Source organism: Synchiropus splendidus, chromosome 18 (genome assembly GCF_027744825.2).
Source record: "Synchiropus splendidus isolate RoL2022-P1 chromosome 18, RoL_Sspl_1.0, whole genome shotgun sequence".
Taxonomy (NCBI): Eukaryota; Metazoa; Chordata; class Actinopteri; order Syngnathiformes; family Callionymidae; genus Synchiropus; species Synchiropus splendidus.
In genome coordinates, this window is record NC_071351.1 from 5,560,900 (window position 1) to 5,580,573 (window position 19,674).

A 19,674-nucleotide genomic window follows, 5' to 3' on the forward strand; every position below is an offset into this window, starting at 1 on the left:
CTCTTTTAATGTCTTGAACGTATTTGTATAAGAATTTCAATTTTATAAGAATCTCAAGTACATTCAGAGTAGTGGAAACCCTGGCCATAGTGGAGTGAAAAACATCCCTGAACAAAAGCAAACAGATGCTTTTGTTCATGGATTCCTCCATGTTTGTTGTTGTTGTTATCATCCTACAACAATATTCCCCACCAATATTTGACACATTTTCTAAAATTAATGAGCTGTATCGTGTCACTTCCATTTTTGAAAAACCAGCCTAAAGTTTATTCCATGGAGAGAAACAAGCACAAGGTAACAGCTTGCTGTGGTCTCCATCTGAGTCCAAAGATGCTCCACCTCAGGACGGCATCTTGCAGAAAACCCCACTCAGTATTCATTTTGATTCCTGTCAATTCCGTTCAAAAATCTGCAGTTGTTTTGAAGTTGTGATGGACCAGAGGCACCAGAGGAAGAGCTGGAGTTGAGGCGGTGTGAATGTTGAGCCAGAGAAAAAGAGTCAGAGCGTGAAGATTTAGCAATAGCACTTTATTGAACACAAACAACCCTAAGCCACAATACTGAATGACAAGACCAATTGGCTGCAGCAAACATTTTATAAAATAGATTCAGGTTTAATGTCACGAAATTGTATTTTTTTTTTTTCATATTTTCTGTTTAACGTCAGAAAGACAGATGCAGGTTTTTCCAAAACAGTGAATGATCTTTTACATATTTAACAATTTCTTGTAACAAATCATCATTCACATGTTCACACAAAGGAATAACAAGGCAAAGTGCTTTCAGGATTGCATTGTCCAAGAAACTCGACAAGAATGAACGGCTTGAGGTTTGACTGACCATGGGGAAGAGGGAGAGGAGGGTGGGGAGAGGGGGTTCAAAAACCTCAAACCCTTCACCTTGACTTGTACCCCTTGTCGTCAAACTGAATGTAGAATGTCGGGGCAGTGCGGTGACAGAATTTGGTTCGGACAGATGGACTCTAAAAGGCAAACGGCTCAAGGCGCAAACTCGAATTACAAATCCACCTTCCACGTGACGACCCAGACCGACACTTGTAAACGTAGTTATCGATCGCTGTGGGGCGAGATATTAAAAATGAGACTCATTTCTGCCGACTGGCCGCTGAAAGCTAAAGGGGAAGGATGGGAAAACTGAACGGTCACATGTTCTGGCTTCACATTCCAGTGGTGTTTTTACTCCTATAAATGCTTCTCTTAAATATTTTTTTTTTCAAACAGACACATACACAAACAGCACAACCAAGCACGCTGAAGTCTAACTAACATTGCTTCTGTTTTTTTTTTTTTTCTTGTCAGAACAGGCGGCGAGACAAACAAGGCTGCAAAACAAGGAGGTAGGAGAAATGCTACTGAGAACAGCCAGTGATGCTAACATGGTAGCGGCGCCGTGGCTGCGTCTCCAGACAGCGCAGGATGAGGCAGGTTGCGTCAAATTTCAAGCCATTCAGTCACCAGGTGTTGCACTTCAGATGGATATCGATCAACTACCGGAGATGTTGTGCTTTGTACAGGTGGCGCTAAATCTACATCAGACGGTATAAACGAGCGCAGCTATACAATGGCAACGTCGTCTTGTTGGAGAGCATCGCCGGCGGCGGGTTAGTGGCTGACATCTTCAGGTGTGTTTGGCTCTAGTGAGCGAGAAGTTCCTCAAGCTTCCCCTCGCTGAGAACCAGTGAGGTGGTGCTCCAACACACGCTAATCTACATGCTCACAGAGGGGACTTGTGCTTTGTAGCATTCTGACCACAAGCAGGCGCTAGACTGCTGCAGAACAACTCGCCACTCTTGGCTCGCTTCACTGCTACTTCTCTAGTTTGTCACTGGGCCGAACATGACTGGACGTTTCAGGACCCTGAGGGCTTGGCGGGGCTGTCTGGAGACGCAGCGCTGGCCATGAACAAACGTAAGTCGCAGTGGTCTGATTCTGGCGTGAACGTCCGGCGACGCTCACAACACAAATCCAGTGAAGGTGATTGGTCCGTAGTGAAGTCGGGTCGCTGCTGCTGGTGATGATGATGTCATCGACTCCTCACACACACAGTAGAATATTTGCAGGTTTGTAAATGAGGTAATCTGCGTTAGGCTGAATCGGGAACCCTGTCTCACGCGGCGTCCTCGCTGCCTGCCACTCAGAAGGAAAGTCAACTTTGGAATGTCGGCCGGACGTCGTTCAATCTCTTACATTAGTGTGAAGGTGCGCGTGAAGTGATTGTCGCCCTGAGCCCCCTGGCTCCTCACAAGGGCCCCCGACAGGTCAGACACCAGCAGGTCGGCGCCGCGTCAGGCCCACGCGACCGATTGTTAGAAGCCAAAAAGTCAACAGCGGAGCAGAACGCGAAAACATCCTTCCGCCAGCAGCGACCGCCGACCAAGCACCCGTCCCGAAGGTCACGCCTCTCGCCCGCTACTAAACTGGACAACACAGACACTGCTGGTGAAAACAAACGGCACTTTCAGGGGGGGAATGTTTACAGACACGTGTTCTCAACAGGGGACGACCGGCCCGGCTCTCAACTGACATCAAGCATTCAAGAATAAGAAAGCTGTCAGACAAGCGCGGAGCTGCAGGAACAGCTCCAAACATCACGTGGAATATTGGCCTTTCACTTTAGTTTTGTGCAGTAAATTCTCATCTGCGTTTGATCCATTTGGGTTTTCTACCTTCACGCCCTCCAGTACATTCACGTTCCTGTTTAAACGCTGATGTTCGTCTTGGGTGTATGAACAGTCATGAACAGTGCAAGACAGCTTCTGCAGTTACCAATTAAGACCAAGCAATAGCTAAAATGATACTATGTTCAGGTGATTCTAAAAACAAAATCGTGCCAATTCACTCCAAAATCTCCTGCAGGAAAGAGGCCGAGCTGCACCAGATTTCTTGTTTTCAAACGTCTCAGGATACAAAACGACTCAACCATAACTGCAAACAAGTCGGTGGCAAACTTCTACACGGAAACTAATTTAAGGCATTTTTCATTCTTCGCTTCTCGGACGCGCTGGACGTCGACCAGGATGCAAAACACATCGACGCATGCAAACTAAAGTCTGGCCCAGTGAAATCAGGATTTTAACAACCAAAACAACGAGTGAGGAACCGTCGGCGCCGGTTCCCCTGCGAGGACGACGTCGTCACAGTTTCGGAATCAAAGGAATTTTACACAGTCACAATCCGACGTTACCTCCTCATCCGGGATTTGCTACAAACCAGCGACTTTTCAAGTCAACAAATAAAAAGAACTGGAGCCCAAAGGAAGCGACGACCAACCAAAGTTATTGCACTTTATATTTTGTCTCTTTCGAACGAGGTCAGCGGGAAAGTTCATGCATCTGGGAGAACCGCCGGCGTTTCACCCAACCCTAACTCTGCTTTCTAAAGACTCAGCAGCGGCACCTTCGATGGGAACTCTTGGTGCTTTCACCAGCCGGGACCTGGTCCTCAAACAAGCCGCTTGGGTCCAGACCGCACTGCTGTGGTGAAGAAAACAGAAGCAGGTTGGCGCGAGAGCCGCCGACTCTCCCTCTCAGGTGGTAAAAAGACAACACGCTTGTAAAACGATCACACGGTTATTAACACTGCACACGGCTACTGAACACCGAACTAGCTGCACGATCACGACACACACTCATCTACGCGTCACCTCGCAGATCCGCTTCTGCACAAGCAGCTCTGACTAGATCTACAGTTGCTGTGATACTGACAATCAAACCTAGAGCGAGCTGGGAGGCTTTCGGCTGACACCGGCGCCTAAATTCAGTTGAAAAGACCCGCCGGCCCTGGACGAGCGGCGCTGCCTTCTTTGGAATTGTGCTTTCGTACCGTTGATCCCCGGTCAGTGATTGATGTGCCACATTAGAAATGTGCAAGTTCCTCCTGCCGCCCTGAACTAGAAGATGAGTGTTTGGATTCCACCTCAAAGGGGAAGCGGGCCTGCGGGTCAGTGGGCGACTTTTTTTTTTTTCCTTTGTAAGGCTTCGGGATTCAAATGGAAGACTGAACCTTTCGGTAGTAAATCAAAGGCACCGCTGTGTGGCGCCACACAGGACTGTGGGCGGGAAGTTTGACCTGACAGGACGTCCAGAGGTAAATTAACCCAAACCCCACTGACCAGGAATTGGACCGACACGCTTCAGAGCGCCAATGTGAGCTCACACACTCAGGAAGAGAGTAGACGGCCGGTGAGGTAAAACTGCAGGTCCAAACCAACAAAGGTTCTTATACACAAGCAGACCCTCAAAGCTCCTCAGGTCTGGAGGAACATCCGACACTGAAGCCGGATTCCACCGCACAGCGTCAGTTTTTACAGCAACTTTCAGTCTCTCCAACACCAGAAACCTGACTCGGGTGTAAAGAAATATTTTCTGACAATTGAGTGTCTTCTATTGGACGACAGAAGGGCGAAGCTAATGTGAAAACGTGTAATGTGTAAACACATTCATCTTCTGTTTTGAGGGAGAAAAAGGAAAAGTGGCAACTCGCTTGAGTCGCGTGTTGGATCACAACACGTTTCACTTAGAACAGATGTGCTCCTGGATTCTCAGGCTGGTTCATGCACATCATCGGTTCTGGTCCGAGCAACAATCCCTGGGCACCCTTCCGTTTCCCCCTTGCGGCGGCTGATTGTTTCTGGATTAACCCTTTCACAGTGGACTATATGGCGACGCCTCCAACCTCCAGCTCTGTGCTGCTGCTGCTGCTGCTGCTGCGCTAAACACCAGAACAGAACCAGCAGCACCACTGCTCAGCTTTTCTTGAATTCTTAAGGCAAAAGGCTCAACAGTGAACCAGCAGATTTTCATGGAAACACCAACCGAGGCCCGCTACGGCGACCTCGCGCTCGCTGGATGCGTTTTCTTTATTACTTGTGTGGACATCATGTTTTTCCTATCGCAAAACACACACACGCTCATACAACAACAATAACTTGAACCAGAGGGTGGCAGTAGTGATTTGTCAGATTTCAGGATGCTCAGGTGAAGACATGAGAAATAAACCTGACTGATGACGTCTGAAGGCAAGTGAGGGCTCTATGGCACGGACCGTGTGTATGTCTGACTGATCCTGCTCAAGCATCAGGCGGCGAGTGGCGCTGCTCAGCTCTTATGAATGGAGAGCTCAACAGAGAGGTCTCTCTCACCACATCACTCCAAACCCCAAACCATTGACCTTGAAGCACAAACACAAACAAATCTCCTTTCTAGCGGATGGTGAAGTGTGTTGGGTGTGAGGTTCAAAACCCTGCTTTGCTACATGCTACGCCTGCCTGAAGAACAGGAGGCCAAACCCCCTCTACCGCAGAAGCGGGAGGTCACCACGCTCACACACCGACAACTAAACATCATTCAACATTTACGCAACAATTGATATGACAACCTCAAATTCTTCGGGTTAAAAATCGGAGGAAACTACAATGGCTGTCAGCTCAGGAAGACACAACCAGCATCGAGTGAGTGAAGACGAAAGACAAGGTCACATGATCTCACTGCCACTCATGTGAGGCGGTCAGGTGACTCGCCGGCATCTGCTCCAGACCCACTGACCAACATTCACTTCAGTCAGAAGACTCATGGCTCAGATTCTATTGTCCGAATGTAAACGGATCGGTGCATAAAATCCATCGCTGCTTTAGTGTACGGTTCCGCTCCAAAAGAAAACTGAATGACTCACACCCCAACATCCAACAGCCCTCGCCCCGGACACCCTGTCATTTTGGCAAACAGGCCTCGCCAGTGAGCGGAGACTCAGTGGAACCCGCGTTATTTCAAAATCTTCCATTGGCATTAATGCTGCGCTCCAGTGGGTTGGCGACGTCACACAAGAACATTCACGCTTCTATTGCTACAAGTGGACCGAGCGCCGTTCACACTGATGATCACAAGAGTAGACCATACACACACACCAACACAAACATACAGGTCGTATAAGAATACTAGGTGACATCACAATGTTTGCCGGATCAATGGCTTTGTTCACAAACACGAAGAGAGGGGGAAACAGACTGAGTGAGTCTGAAATTTTGATTCCACTTAGGGGGTCCGGTTGTGGCCACACCAGAGGTTCCCCCAAACAAACTACCTGATGTTGTCACTTATGTATAGACACTCCCATAGTGATTTATCGATTTCCTGCTTTTGAAAATCCAGAGGAACCGAGGAGCCGGCTCAGCTGGAACAGTGCCGGACCACCTACGGACCGGGACAGGATCTGGGCAAACGACCGGCCAATATGAGTGTGTATTCAGTGTTACTGCTGAGACCGTGTGCCACGGTGCCCCCACAGTGGAATCAGGCTGACATCACAAGTCCGATTATCAGACTGCAGGATGATTAAAACTGCGTCAGGTCACATTTAGGCAAATGCATAGACACTCGGGCACACGCTGGCACTCACTCAGACACACTCGGGGACGTTCCTAAAGCAAATGTTGGCAGCGTGTCTTGAACTACTTCCAGTATGGAGCAGCACTCGTGCATGTAAACATCGGTTCCTTTGCTCCCGTCTGCAACACTTAGAACCTGAACGTACTAAAGTGCCGGCCCCACTAACTCACTAAGTGCTGTGGGATCGTAGCGGAACACTAAGGTTCCCGTCACCGCTGCTGAGATCTGATTCCTGCCTGCACAGATCCTGAGATTCCAAACAAAACCTAATCCACGTTCTGCGGGTCGCTAATTAGCTAGAAGTCAGTCATTTGTGAATTGAAATCTTGTCTGCGAACCACACGCTAGGCGGTTCCACACACACTAGGTCCTCGACTCATCCAGTCTTTTCATATGTGCAATTGTGCCTCTTTGTCACCGGCGGGCGCCACCGATGAAAACAATCCGACTCGCTGAACCACCAGGAGATGGCAGAAACTAAAGTCGCATAGAGAAAGAAAACAGCTCAAGTGGTCCGATACAATCTTCGCTAGTTCAGTACCAGAAACGGGATGACGACATAAATGAAGCGAATATTTGGATTCTGCTTTCTATTCCTGAAATCTACTAACAAAATAAAACAAAAAACAAAAAAAAGACAACAGCAGGTTTTGGCCCAAAACAAAGACTCCCTCCGTACTCAACGATCCAGGAGACTTCCGGGACAAAACGGGATTATTAGTGACTCTCATCATCCTCTCTGTCGCGATCCAACTGAAACGACGGAAGGCATGGGTCAAAAAGGCATTTCATGAGACGCCGTAAAAGGCAATCCAGTGCATTTGTGTTGACACCGACGGTAAAATGCCCGGCACGCACAGAGCCATTCATTTAGGTCATGAAATCGTCATCAGACTTCGGATAATAAACCAAAAAAAAAAAAAAAAGAGGAAAAGCAAATGAAACACATTCCAGGGAAACAAAAGCCCTTGTGACAGTGATTGTCTATTCAAGAAAAACTAAATATTAACCATAACAATTGAAGGCCAAAAGAAAATATTGCTTGAAACCCCCCTCCCCCGAATACTGTTGACGACCGCCCCGAGTATAGTTAAGACTCTTCAACTTCAGAATAAAATCAGCCTGAATAGAACGACAAGAAATCTTTTAGGCAATGCTGAAATATTCCCCTCTAAACTCAAAAACAAAAAAAAAAGAAAAACACTGTTAAAGAGATGGGAAATAAATTGAAATGGCTTGTTCATTTATGTGCTCAGAGATACGATGCTTGGATGAGGTGTTGTTGGCAGATATTACTAGTAAAGCCTTCATCTGGAAATAAACAAGGCCTCAGTCAGTCACTATCCTACAGCGGTTCTGTCCCTCGGGGGAGAACCGCAGGCCCGCGGACCCTGCGTGAAGATGAAGCAGCTGCTAAACGAGTCGACGAGGTATATCAAGATCTATTGTCTCTCTTTCTATACAGTACAGTTTATCTCAAATAAATAATTTATAGCCATAAGTAGTGTCGATCAACTTTGGTCATAACTTATATGCTTAGAAACATTCTAGCTTAACAAACACGTATTTAGCATCTTTTTTTTTTTTTCTCCTCGAACGCCGGCAAGAATTGATCGGCGCCGGCGAGGACGCACCTTTGGAAGGCCGCGACCCCTCCGTGAATTCAGCAGCAAATTTGTGAAAATGCCAAACAATTCTATTCGCCGCAGAATCTTTGTGATGAGTTTGTAGATTTCAGATTGTACTGTCAGTACACAGGCATTGCACTCATACGCTAAGTTTCCCTTGTGTGGTTCCTTCATAACAATAAGAAAAAGTCAACAAAGAAAACATCTTTGATCGTTGTTGCGTCGGAGGCTCCTCTACAAGGTCCCCACCGGACATGATATGACTGAGTGAAGATATGAAAGACTTCATGCACTGAGATGTGGTTAGAATTAACATGACTTTAAAGGGTTAAACGGTTCGGGGGGGATGTCCAGATTGCTCGTTGGTGGTGAGTGACCTTGCAGAGTGGCGAGCCTCGCAGTGTTCAGCACTACCAGGAGACGAGGGACGGACGTCTAATTGCATATTAAGTTTGACTGCACCTCAAGAGAAGACCAAACACTCACGCACGCACAGACATACACGGAACAGACGTGTGGGTGGGTGCTCCCTGGCTCCGCCTCCTGGTGCTGGAGCTGTTGGTGGACCTTCCCTCACTCAGACAGGCACCCGTCCAGGCCCACCGGCGCGCCATGGCGGTCCTTAACGTAGCCGTTGTGGAGCCCGTTGCTGGGCAGGGGGGTGCATGTGGCTGTGATGCCGCAGTGCTTCAGGAGGTTGAGACCTGGCGTCGGGGAGACGGAGCCGGGGGAGCAGGAGCAGGAGGAGGGGTCCCGAGGAGGGAAAGGCTTCATGGTAGACAGGATCAGAGCCAAGCAGTCGGCCACATCTTTGTTGGGGGCACAGGCCAGAGCGGGGGTGTGCCCTGCAGGGAACAACGGATGGAGCATGGTTTGTTACTCTCACGAGGTGAAGGTTTCTTGCTGGCAATCAGATGAAAATGTTTCACGCCTCTCACCTTCCTCATCCACAGCCAGAACTGTGGCTCCTCTGCTCAGCAGAGCCTGCACCACCGTCGCCAGGCCGTTCCGAGCTGCCAGATGTAGAGGCCTGAGGGGGAGAGACGGTGGAGTCAGAACTGTCAACAGGACCTACTGCTGTTGTTGTTTCACTCAGGTCAAGTATTTCGTGTTTCTCTACGTCATGACTGACTGAAACACTTTGGGGTGAAATGCAGAGGCCGCCTGTGCCTGCGTGTACTCACATTTGCAGAGCACTGTTAGTGGCGTTGATGAGAGTGGGACTGTGGATCTCTCCCAGGATCAGAAGGGCACACATCTCATGGGCCTGGAGGGGAAAGCCAAAAGTGATCAGTCCTGGAGAAGGAAACACACTCTGCGTGTGTGCGTGCCTACCTTGCTGCAGGCGAGATGCAGAGCAGTGTTTCTGTTCTCATCCAGCAGGGTGAGATCCGCCTTCACCCGGTGGAGCAGGATCGCTGAGTAAGAAAAACGTTCAAACGAAACAGTCCTCCAGTCAACCCTGTACGTTCAGTAGACCTACCCACTGTGCCGCTGTGTCCCTTGTCAGCTGCCACCATCAGGGCAGACCGTCCGCTCTTGTCCACAGCGTTGACCTCAGTGCCGTGACGGAGCACCAGTTGAAGCCCAGCGACATCCTCAGCAAACGCAGCAGCGTGGAGTGGAGTCCTGCAGACGTAAGAGTGACTTCACTACAGACAGCTGACTCAATAGAGCAGAAGCTTCAGTCAGGTATTTCAGGCCCAGGCTCACCTTCCTTTGGCGTCTGTGGCGTTGATCATGCGGACCCCCGCGGATTCAAGCAGCCTCTCAGCGGAACCGCTGTGGCCGTTCAACCTGCCAGAGGAAAGTCGGGTCAACAAAAGCGCATCAATGGAAAAGCCCTGAGCCTGAGGTACTCACAGAGCACAGTGCAGGGGGGTGAACGAGTTTCCCTCTTCGTGAATAGCATTTTTAGATTCAAGTAAAACCTCCAAACAGTCTTCGTGTCCTGAAACAGACCAATGCGTTACACAGGACCGACCCCGCTGCGACCTCCTCAGCTGCCCTGACTGACCTTTGTAAGCAGCCCAGTGTAATGGCGTATATTGTTTGTTGTCCAGCAGTTTGTTTAGTGGATCGGTCACCACGGCAACCGGCACCAGATTGGCAAGGATCTCGGCGTAGCCTCTGGCAGCTGCGTAGTGCAACGGTGTCCGACCCTGGACGTCCTGACACAGTGCAGAAGCTTTGTGTTCCAGCAGCACCGTCACACAGTCATCATGGCCCAGCACCGCCTGTACACATTCAAGGAGGATTATGAACAACATGGTTTCTTTTCATCGGTATGTGAGCTATGGACGAACCGCTCGGTGCAGTGCCGTGCTGCCTCTCTTGTCCTGGGCGTCTGGTGAAGCCCCTTTCTCCAACAGGAAGTGAACACAGTCGGTGTGACCTCCCAGGACAGCGAGCATCAGAGGGGTCCTGCACAAGACCAATGGTCACACACGTCTCAACAACTGAAGACTCCTCACTGAGCCAGAGTCACAACTTACTGCCCAAACTTGTCCACAACGTTGATGAGGTCGCCCTCTTCCCCGTACTCGATCATCATTCGCAGGCAGTCCGAGTGACCGTTGGCAGCTGAAACACCATCACCACATGCTCCATCAGTCAACCCCTCACATCATATTGGTCATGTGAGACGGACAGGACGAGCAAACCGCACCTGCCGCATGAACGGGGGTCCTCATGAGGCGGTTTTCATTAAGGAGACAGGAAGCTCCCTGGGCCAGCAGAACCTCCACACAGAGGCTGAAGCCCTTCTGAGCAGCCAGGTAGAGCACGGAGCGACCCGCCGCGTCCTGCATGTCCACATAGGCAGCCGTCTCCGTCAGCACCTGCAGAGCTTGCCAGTGACCCTTGTCCGCCTGCAGGGGACAGTGCAGTGAGTCAGCGGTCAGCGCTATGACATCACGAGGGAAAGGGAGACGAGAGACTTACAGCCAGGTGTAGTGGGCTGACGGGGATGCTGCTCTCAATGTCTCCAAGTGCATTAAAGGACATTTCCAGGAGCTGAAACACCAAAACAGATCATGACTTCCAAACTGAAGTCAAGCAGCAGCTAAAATGTTAAAACTCTCCCCCATTTCAGCTAAATAACGGTGCAGGTTCATCTGAGCTCACATCTCATCACAAGTCTCAGCAGAACTCACCATCTCCAGGTTCTGCTTGTTGCCGTGATATGCTGCATAGTGAACGGCACTGTAACCCTTGGCGTTGGCCATCGACGGATCTGCACCATTGTCGAGCAGATGCTCCAGGCAGCTGTTGAGGACAAGAGCTCATCAACCCCTGCACAAACTCCTCAAAGTCAGTCACACAAGAGACTCACAAGTACGACTCCTTGGCCTCGTCTTCTTCATTCTGATAGCTTCCAGAAAAATGACGATCAACTCTGTTGGCAACAAAGTTTTTAACAACAACTGAGTTATCTTACAACAATGTAAGACACTACCAACTCAAGAGTTACTAGATGTCGCTACAGCAACAAACCTGCTGAAGGCTTGCGAGGCAGCGGAGTAGTGCAGGGGGGTGCAGCCCATCTGGTCGGGCTCGTTGACCTCAGCGCCAGCGCTAACCAGGGTCACAGTGCACTGGTACCTCCCATTAGCAGCCGCATAGTGCAACGGGGTCCTGAAGGAGCCAAACTCTGTCAAACACTGACAGCCACCTTTAAAGACAGGATTGCAGCCAACACTCACCTTCCCATAATGTCCCTCTTATTCAAGTCGGTGCCGCTACTTAAGAGCAAGTTCAGACATTCAACATTTCTGAGGAGGAAGCACACAACATCGATGTTGAATTGCAGGTATTGCGTTTGGTACGGGACAGAAAAAAAGTGACCCAATATCCAACTCTCCAATGAGACAGTGATTCGGAGCTTCCATAAAGTCTGAGGTGCAGTTGCTTTGCAGGTTATTATGGTGTCAGAACATTAGACGTGGCTAAGTTCCACATGAGGTGAAGCAGGTCACTCTAACAGTATGTCCTTCATGAATGAGTTTAAGGAACATGGGCACGTGTTTTGAGGGTTCATCAGCAGGGAAGGCGAAAGACTTGAGTCTGGCCATTCGTAAGCCGGTTACATAAAGCCCGAGAGGAAAAAGGTAGATGGGTTACGTTCAGGGAGAAGTGAGCCACTTACCCTCCAGAGGCAGCAGCGTGTAGACAGGTCCTCCCAAAGTTGTCGGGGGTGTTTATGTCAAACCCAGCAGACAGAATGTGCTCCTTACTCATGGAGGAGACAATGCTATACAGCTGACCTGCAGCAACACAACAGCAAAGATGAGAGAAACCGTTGGTTTGATCGTCAAGTCTAATGCAGAGGAGACGTTGCTACGCAGGTGAACATGCTTGCACCAGAGACACCAACCTGAGGAGAGTAGCTTGCGACAACAGTCTGAAAACCCGTAGAGCACAGCTAAGTGCAAAGGGAACATTCCATGGATCCCACGTCTGTCGGGAGACACAACAACTCAGCCATTGACAATACAGAGGACAGCGCTCCACACATGGGTGTGTGAGTGTGTGTCTTCACCTGGCTGTGTCTGCTCCGTTGGTCATCAGAGTGCTGATCAGCAGCTCATGGCCGTACTTAGCAGCAACGTGGAGAGGAGTATTGCCGTACTTGTCCACACAATCGATCTCCCCACCTGAAGGCGACAGCAGCAAGCAAAGTGAGGGTCCGGCACAAAAGAATCCCATCAATTGACTGTCACCATGGTTACCATTCTGAATGAGGATCTGAGAGCGTGTGAAGCGTCCGTGAATGGCTGCCATGTGCAGGGGGCTCTTCCCTTCTTTGCTCTGAAGAAACAAAAGCGACAGGTTAGGACACGTCACGTGGGAAGGTGAGCTGACTGTGTGTGTGTGTGTGTGTACATGTGTGTGTGTTTGCATTTGGTGCTTGAGTTGCAGTGACAGTGGAATCGTCTGTGTCTGTGTAGCGACCTGCTGGTTGACATCTGCCCCATTGTTGACCAGCAACTCCAGACAGAGGGCACCGTTGGTGGAGACGGCGGCGAGGTGCAGAGGCGTGTAGAAACACTTGTTGGGCTGGTTGACGTTGGCACCGTGGTTGACCAGTTCAGTGGCCACGGCCTCCTGACCCATGTAGCACGCCACATGCAGGGCTGTGTTCCCAAAGCCGTTGGGCTCATCGATCTGGTGGAGAAGGACGTCAAAGTAGATCAGAGGACTGAACGCCGAGCAATGAGGTAGGAGTCTACCCGCTCACCTCGGTGCCCATTCTCAGCAGGTACTTGACGATGTCGAGGTGACCGCTGGCGGCGGCAGCGTGGAGGGGGGTGTAGCCCTGCTTGTCCTTGCAGCTCTTGTCAGCACTGCGTGACACTAGCAGCTTCACCACGTCCACGTGTCCTGACAGAACAACCAGAGATGAAACGGCTCAGTGACTGGCAACATGGACCACCATCAAGACTCGAGCCACAGTTGAGCAGAGACACCAGAGCGGGCAACAGTCTCTCCTCTCATGTTGGCAACACTAGTATCACATGACCCAAACTAACTGGTTCCTGTCGGTGCTTCTCACAGCAGACAATGAAACGTCTGACAGAATCTGACAGAGATGCTTGTGTGTAGAGAAGAAGAGGAACTTGTCTTTACCCAGATAAGCAGCACAGTGGAGGGGCTGTCGCTCCTTCTTGTCGATGGCACTCAGGTTTGCCCCCTTGTTCAACAGCAACTTCACCATCTGACACAGACAACATCTGTTCAGTCACAGCTCTGGTTGGGCTTGACACCAGTCAATGATCACGGTAACATCATGAGCAACAGAGAAGTAACCATCTAGAAAAGTCAGGCGACTAAGGAAGGGGGTTTGAAGCTTCATCCTGACACCTCACCTCCTGGAAGCCGCTCTGGGCAGCGTGGTGTAGTGCGGTTCTGCCTGTGCGGTCCGCCAGGTTCAGGTAGCTCAGCTGGGTCAGCAGGGCTTCTGCACAGCGAGTGGCCCGATTGGCAGCAGCCACATGCAGCGGCGTCTGCCAGAACTTGTCTCGGGCGTTCGCCTCAGCACCGCGCCTCAGTAGGAGACCGACGGCCCTCTGCAAGGAACAACCACATGAATAACTGGAAACATTCGCCACGCCATCGCCATGGTTACTGCATTCAGACTGCAGCTGCACGGAAGATCACAAAATAAGCTGTCAAGAGAACACAGATGGGAGTGGCAGCAGAAGAAGCACCAATTGTGATTTTAAAACTGTCACTCAAAGATTGTAAAGTAAATGTTTGTGAGAGTGAAGCATCAGAAGCTCCTGCCACATCTCAGTGGTGAACGACTGCAGAGGAGCACATTCAGGATGTAGGAGTCTTAAAACCGTCACAAGTAAACAGAGTTTCAGCTGTGTGAGAGTAGATGATGCAGAACTTCCACACCACCTTGTCTACAGTCATCAGCGCGGAACTCCTGACCAGCTGCTCAGTCGTGGAATTCAGCCACTCGCCCAGCAGAGTTCACATAATAGACGCATCTCTTAAATGCTCTCAAACATTGACATTTAGTCGTTGAAATAATGGCTGCCAATTCCTTCACTAGCTTGAATCCCTTTTCAACAATCTGTCTTCACAATTGCGACTTGTCCAGAGCCGTTTTCAGCTATTTGGACCAAGTTCATGAGGGGGTGTCCTCCTTCAGGATAATGACCTTCTTAACGACTGACTGATCCACTGGACAAAAGGAAAAATACACCTGAAAAATGAACACATGAGCTAAAAGAACTGAACTAGACAAGTAAACCACAAGTAAAATGCAACAAGACTTCCATTGTTCTCAGTCAGTATCTGGGAAACTAACCACAAGTCCGTCGGTCAGGAAATACAGACTCGTGGTGCTTGATGAAAGACTCTAATGCAGGTCGGTGAGTGCACTTCATGGAAATGTGTGTCAGACAAAGTAAGAACACGAACCACCCGAAATACTCAAGGAAGATCAGGTCAGATACTCCCTGTGTATTTGATAACTGTTTTTGTAGCAATTTAGAGGACACAGACATTCTGTAGATATTTTCAATTACACTTTTGTCATCATGCGTGTGACCTGTGTACTGAAGGTCATCACCTGATCATGCCACTTCAGAGCGTGAACAACGGGTGTGATGGAAAACAAACCAGTTCTTACTTCATTTCTGGAAGCAGCAGCTCGGTGCAGCGGGGTCAGCCACACATGATCTTTCGCGTTCACGCTGGCACCTGACACAGACACACACACACAGTTACAACACTCGAGAGGTTCCCGAACCTCGGACTGGTGCCTGCTTCAGGACTCCCACCTGCTTCGATGAGAAGCTCCATAACGTGAACATCACCCACACAGGCAGCAGCATGAAGCGGCGTACGACGCTCCTGGTCCTGTCGCAACGAACATACCACACTATTATCACCGGCCCACTGTTAAACCCTCAAAAGTAGCGTGTATTACACCCACCAGTGCATTGACATCCTCCTTTTTGTGCAATAGTTGTTGTACTTCTTCAACATTTCGGTTGAAGATGGCCTGGACCAGAGGAGGCTGCGGGACACAGAGCAGTTAGCGCTAGCACGGCTAATCCCGTAGACAGGGATTATCGCGAAAAACACGGATCCTTCCGTAAATATGGATGATTCTGTTTCGCTGCTAGGTGTTTCGTTTATCGTTTTCAGACTGGATCCACATTTGCAGCTCGAATATAACGTAATTAAGGCGTTGATCGCTCGTTACTCCAGTAATTACACAGCGCCTATCAGCGGCCTTCTTCACAGGCCCAGTGGGAACAGTTAGCTGCAGTTAGCTGTTTCTGGCTACGTCCCAGAAAAGGGCCGATCCCGTCTCCACGGAACGCGAATATAGCTCGTTGCCGCGGCCCAAATGTTGGGGCTGAGACAATCACACGCGACCGCACGAACACGACCACCGAAAGACTCGCAACATTCCATCCAAACGATGATGCAAAGAGAAGCTGGGATGTTCCAGCAAATAGACTGCGCCACAGCTGCAACACGGAGCTTCAGGTTGTACCTGGTCTGCAATGTTGAGTACTCCCATCTCCCGACCTCAGCCCGGACGGAGCTCCTTCATGAGGATGGAACTTGGAGGTAAGCGTCGGTGCTACTGAGTCCACCTTTAGACAACACCCATGGCTGGACTGGAACACAAACCCGCTCTAAATGTGTCACTGTTGTTGTCTGGTCTGACGGTTCAGGTCCGCCTACAGGCGGCTCGCTCTGGTGCGACCCCTGCCGGACGAGAGCGGGATGACATGTCTCTGACGCACGACAGAGTTAATTTCGCTCATAATTTGTTCTGCCAGCACGCCGTCACGTCAAACGCATATCTGGAATTGACGTGTTCTGCAGATGATGAAAATGAGGAAGATTATTGGACGGTTGTCTTCAGAAGGCTCGGAGGAGTGGTCCACTCGCCCTCCGTTTCTGGTACCCCCATAGTGAGACTTGTATTCTCGGTTATAAGTGATTATTTAGGGGCGGATTTTGGACTTAACTCCCGCATGAACGAATTCAGTTCGACTCCTGAGCGCCACATCCTAACCAGCAGGGGGCAGCAGACGGCGGGCGCTCATCGTCTGCGCCGGGGCGTAGAGTAAAGAAGCAGTTCGTCCCACCGGCGTTCGCTTTAGCCGCAGAAGGTCGTCCGCAGCTGGACCTTCTTCTGCGAACACCTTCTTCAAAACACAAAACAAGCTAAGCGAAAGACGAAGGGATGTGAGTTTCGTTTCCACGGTTATTTATTGTTCGACTTGTTTTCCTTTGCGAGTCGTTGTGTAAAGATGCTAACAGGCTAACACCAGCTAGCATTTTTTTTTTATCTCCGCGCATTTACGTGTCGCTTTAGTCAGCTGATTTTTCGCGACCCTCGGCTCGGTCCACAGAAGAGGTCGAAGCAGAGGGTTCTTGACCCCCGTCTCTTGTTCCGGCTCGCCCTTCTCCGCCCGTCGGGATCAGCTGGTTCCATGGCCGCCGCAGCCAGCGCCAGGAGGTTCCCTATGGGGGTCCGGACCCTCAGCGACTTTCTCCAGGTCGCCACCGGCGGATTGACCCGCTCCAGCCGAACTATGGTGCCGAGGAGCTGCATGCGGCAAAACATCCGGTGAGTTATTGTTTCTTCATTCTGAGACGGGGTTACTTCTATTTTTAAAATTGAGTTGGACGATCAGCACATGTAATGCACCGCTGTAGCGGTGTAATAACAGACTATCGACCACGGGATCGTTATTACACAACTGTGACACACAGATGCCGCGTTTCACTACACACCATCACGTAACTCCCACATAAGGCAGCGTCACTGCCGTTATTACGAACTAGTGACTGTGTAAGGACGTGTTGGATGAATGTTGTGTAGTGATGACCAAATGTTTTCTTCTCATGTGCAGTGATGACTAATGTTCTAAAGAGCAGGATTTGTGACAAGCTGTTACGTAGTGGATGGTGAGTGAGAAGTTGCATCACTTTGTCTGAACTCCAGTGCTTCTGGACCAACAGGATTGTGGGGAATCCGGGTCGTGGTGTTTGCCTCCAGCTGAGGTGTCGGGAGACAAAAGGTCACGCCTTATCAGGGCCTTTCTTTACTTTGTGGACCCACGTCTGGCCTCAGGCTGCGCTCCTCACTTAGAACTTTGATCAACACTAACAATGGACCGGCTCCAGCACCACACGACCCAGTCAGGCTCAGAACAATCAGCTGGTGATGAGTGATTGTGGTGATGAAGCAATGTGATCAGAGCAGGTTGATAAAAACACGTGAGTTGATTGTTGCCGAGAAGCTCAGGAGACATCTGGAGTTGTTACCAACAACTCTCTTGTACTAGTGCTGGAGAAGAACTCTTGCAGCAACAGTCATTTGCACGACAATGTGTGAATGTTGGGGGAAAGGAGGGGTGGAGGAAGGTGCTTCCACAGGAACAATGGCGCAGGCTCCTCAAGTCTCCGAGGAGAAGGTCCAGATGTGGTCTGTCCCTCCTCCGCAGTACAGTCCTGCTGCTGCTGCTGCTGCAAATGGAGGTGGGGCTCTGGACCCCTCTCACCCCTCTCCCCCGGTCACACACCAGAGTTGCCCTCCCACTTATTGTTGTTGGCATGTCACATGCTCTTCTGGAACTGGCCTCACAAGCCTGTGTGTGTGGAGATTAACCTGGACTTGTGTGTGTGTGTGTTCTCCATCCAGACATTTGTCATCGTGTGGCATCCTGATGACCAGATCTCCCAAAGCGCTCTGCCTGCAGGAGTGGGACGCCATGGCGACCGTTTCTCTCAACAGGAACTTCATCAGCCTCACCAACAAGAGGAAGGAGTACTCGGAGAGGAGGATCCTCGGGTACGCCCCGGGTGCTCTCGCCGCGGTGCTGGAGTAAAGGTCTCACCTTTGCTCTGCTGTCAGGTACTCCATGCTGGAGATGTACGACGTGGTGGCCAACGTGGACGAGTACAGGCACTTCGTCCCCTGGTGTAAGAAGTCTCAGACCATCATGAAGAGAGGGGGTCACTCCAAAGCCCAGCTGGAGGTGGGCTTCCCACCGGTGCTGGAGCGCTACACCTCCATGATCACATGTGTCCGGCCACACCTGGTCAAGGTGAGCGCCTTCACTGACGGGGGGACCAAATGGGAGTCCTGAGGTCTGTGTGTGTTACAGGCCGTGTGTACGGACGGAAAACTCTTCAATCACCTGGAGACCATCTGGCGCTTCAGTCCCGGCATCCCTGGTTACCCCAGAACCTGCACAGTAGACTTTTCTGTGAGTGACTTCACGTCCCACTGAGCGTGACCTCGCTGACCTCTCTTCTCTTCCAGATTTCCTTCGAGTTCCGCTCGCTGCTGCACTCTCAGCTCGCCACCATGTTCTTCGACGAGGTGGTGAAGCAGAACGTGGCGGCGTTCGAGCGCCGCGCCTGTAAAATCTACGGCCCAGAGACCCGAATCCCACGCGAGCTCATGTTCCACGAGGTCCACCAGACGTGAGGACGTCTGCGAGCCCCCACCACCACGACCCCCAAACCCCACCCACCTGCATGACACCACTCGCCTCAGAATGTTTCCAGAACTCGCTCCCGTCTACCTCCACCGGCGAAGCCGACGACGTCATCGGCTCTTAGGTTTTGATATTGGAGTTTTTATTTTGCGAGTTGCCAACGTTCAGCCGACTTTTCTGCTTTTACTTTTGAGTTTGGTTCTAATTTATTCTCCTGAGCTGGTGTGACACGTGAGCCAGTCACGTGACCGGACCAGGGAGCCACTCACCCGTCTGTTGTGACGTTTGAGGTCCTGCTGTTCCGTCAGGGCTTTTGTTGTGGAAGGTTCTGGCGTGGCGCCTCATCGCCTCTTTTTTAATTTTGAAGAAACAAATGTATCTGTGATTACTGGAACATTTCAACGAGCGCCTGACCTGTTTGAGTTGAGAAAAGGATGAAGATATATACAAATATATATAATGTTTTCAATAAAACCTGTTGTTCACACGTCGCCTGGTCTCTAGTATTATTTTAGACTCGTCTCATGTTTAAAAGAAACCGCCTCACTCCACTGTCTGCAGTGTCTGGTCCATCTGCTGAGTCCTTGAGCAGTGAAGGATTCTGGGAACTGAGGACCAAGTCAACTTGTGACCTCGGTAACCAGAGAGTGCCAAA

At 50.3% G+C, this 19,674-nt stretch overlaps 2 protein-coding genes across 2 annotated transcripts; one reads left to right on the forward strand and one right to left on the reverse strand.

The window, feature by feature from the left end:
- Window positions 1-513: 513 nt before the first annotated feature.
- Window positions 514-16,265, reverse strand: LOC128749254 (serine/threonine-protein phosphatase 6 regulatory ankyrin repeat subunit C-like). Its single transcript, XM_053848658.1, has 28 exons — window positions 16,052-16,265; window positions 15,482-15,565; window positions 15,327-15,405; window positions 15,176-15,246; window positions 13,899-14,099; window positions 13,660-13,747; window positions 13,271-13,413; window positions 12,985-13,197; window positions 12,762-12,840; window positions 12,572-12,686; window positions 12,407-12,489; window positions 12,179-12,296; window positions 11,736-11,804; window positions 11,527-11,667; window positions 11,366-11,428; window positions 11,187-11,298; window positions 10,975-11,046; window positions 10,700-10,901; window positions 10,527-10,614; window positions 10,338-10,455; window positions 10,049-10,268; window positions 9,895-9,982; window positions 9,745-9,828; window positions 9,515-9,660; window positions 9,367-9,449; window positions 9,216-9,298; window positions 8,970-9,061; window positions 514-8,876 (listed from the first exon to the last, which is right to left on the reverse strand). Exons 1-28 carry the CDS (start codon window positions 16,076-16,078, stop codon window positions 8,605-8,607), a joined length of 3,234 nt encoding a protein of 1,077 aa, XP_053704633.1. The 5' UTR covers window positions 16,079-16,265; the 3' UTR covers window positions 514-8,604.
- On the forward strand, window positions 16,158-19,493 carry coq10a (coenzyme Q10A). Its single transcript, XM_053848659.1, has 5 exons — window positions 16,158-17,140; window positions 18,218-18,367; window positions 18,431-18,623; window positions 18,684-18,785; window positions 18,842-19,493. The coding sequence occupies exons 1-5, from the start codon at window positions 17,004-17,006 to the stop codon at window positions 19,007-19,009; spliced, it is 750 nt and encodes a 249-aa protein (XP_053704634.1). The 5' UTR covers window positions 16,158-17,003; the 3' UTR covers window positions 19,010-19,493.
- The last annotated feature ends 181 nt before the right edge of the window (window positions 19,494-19,674 follow it).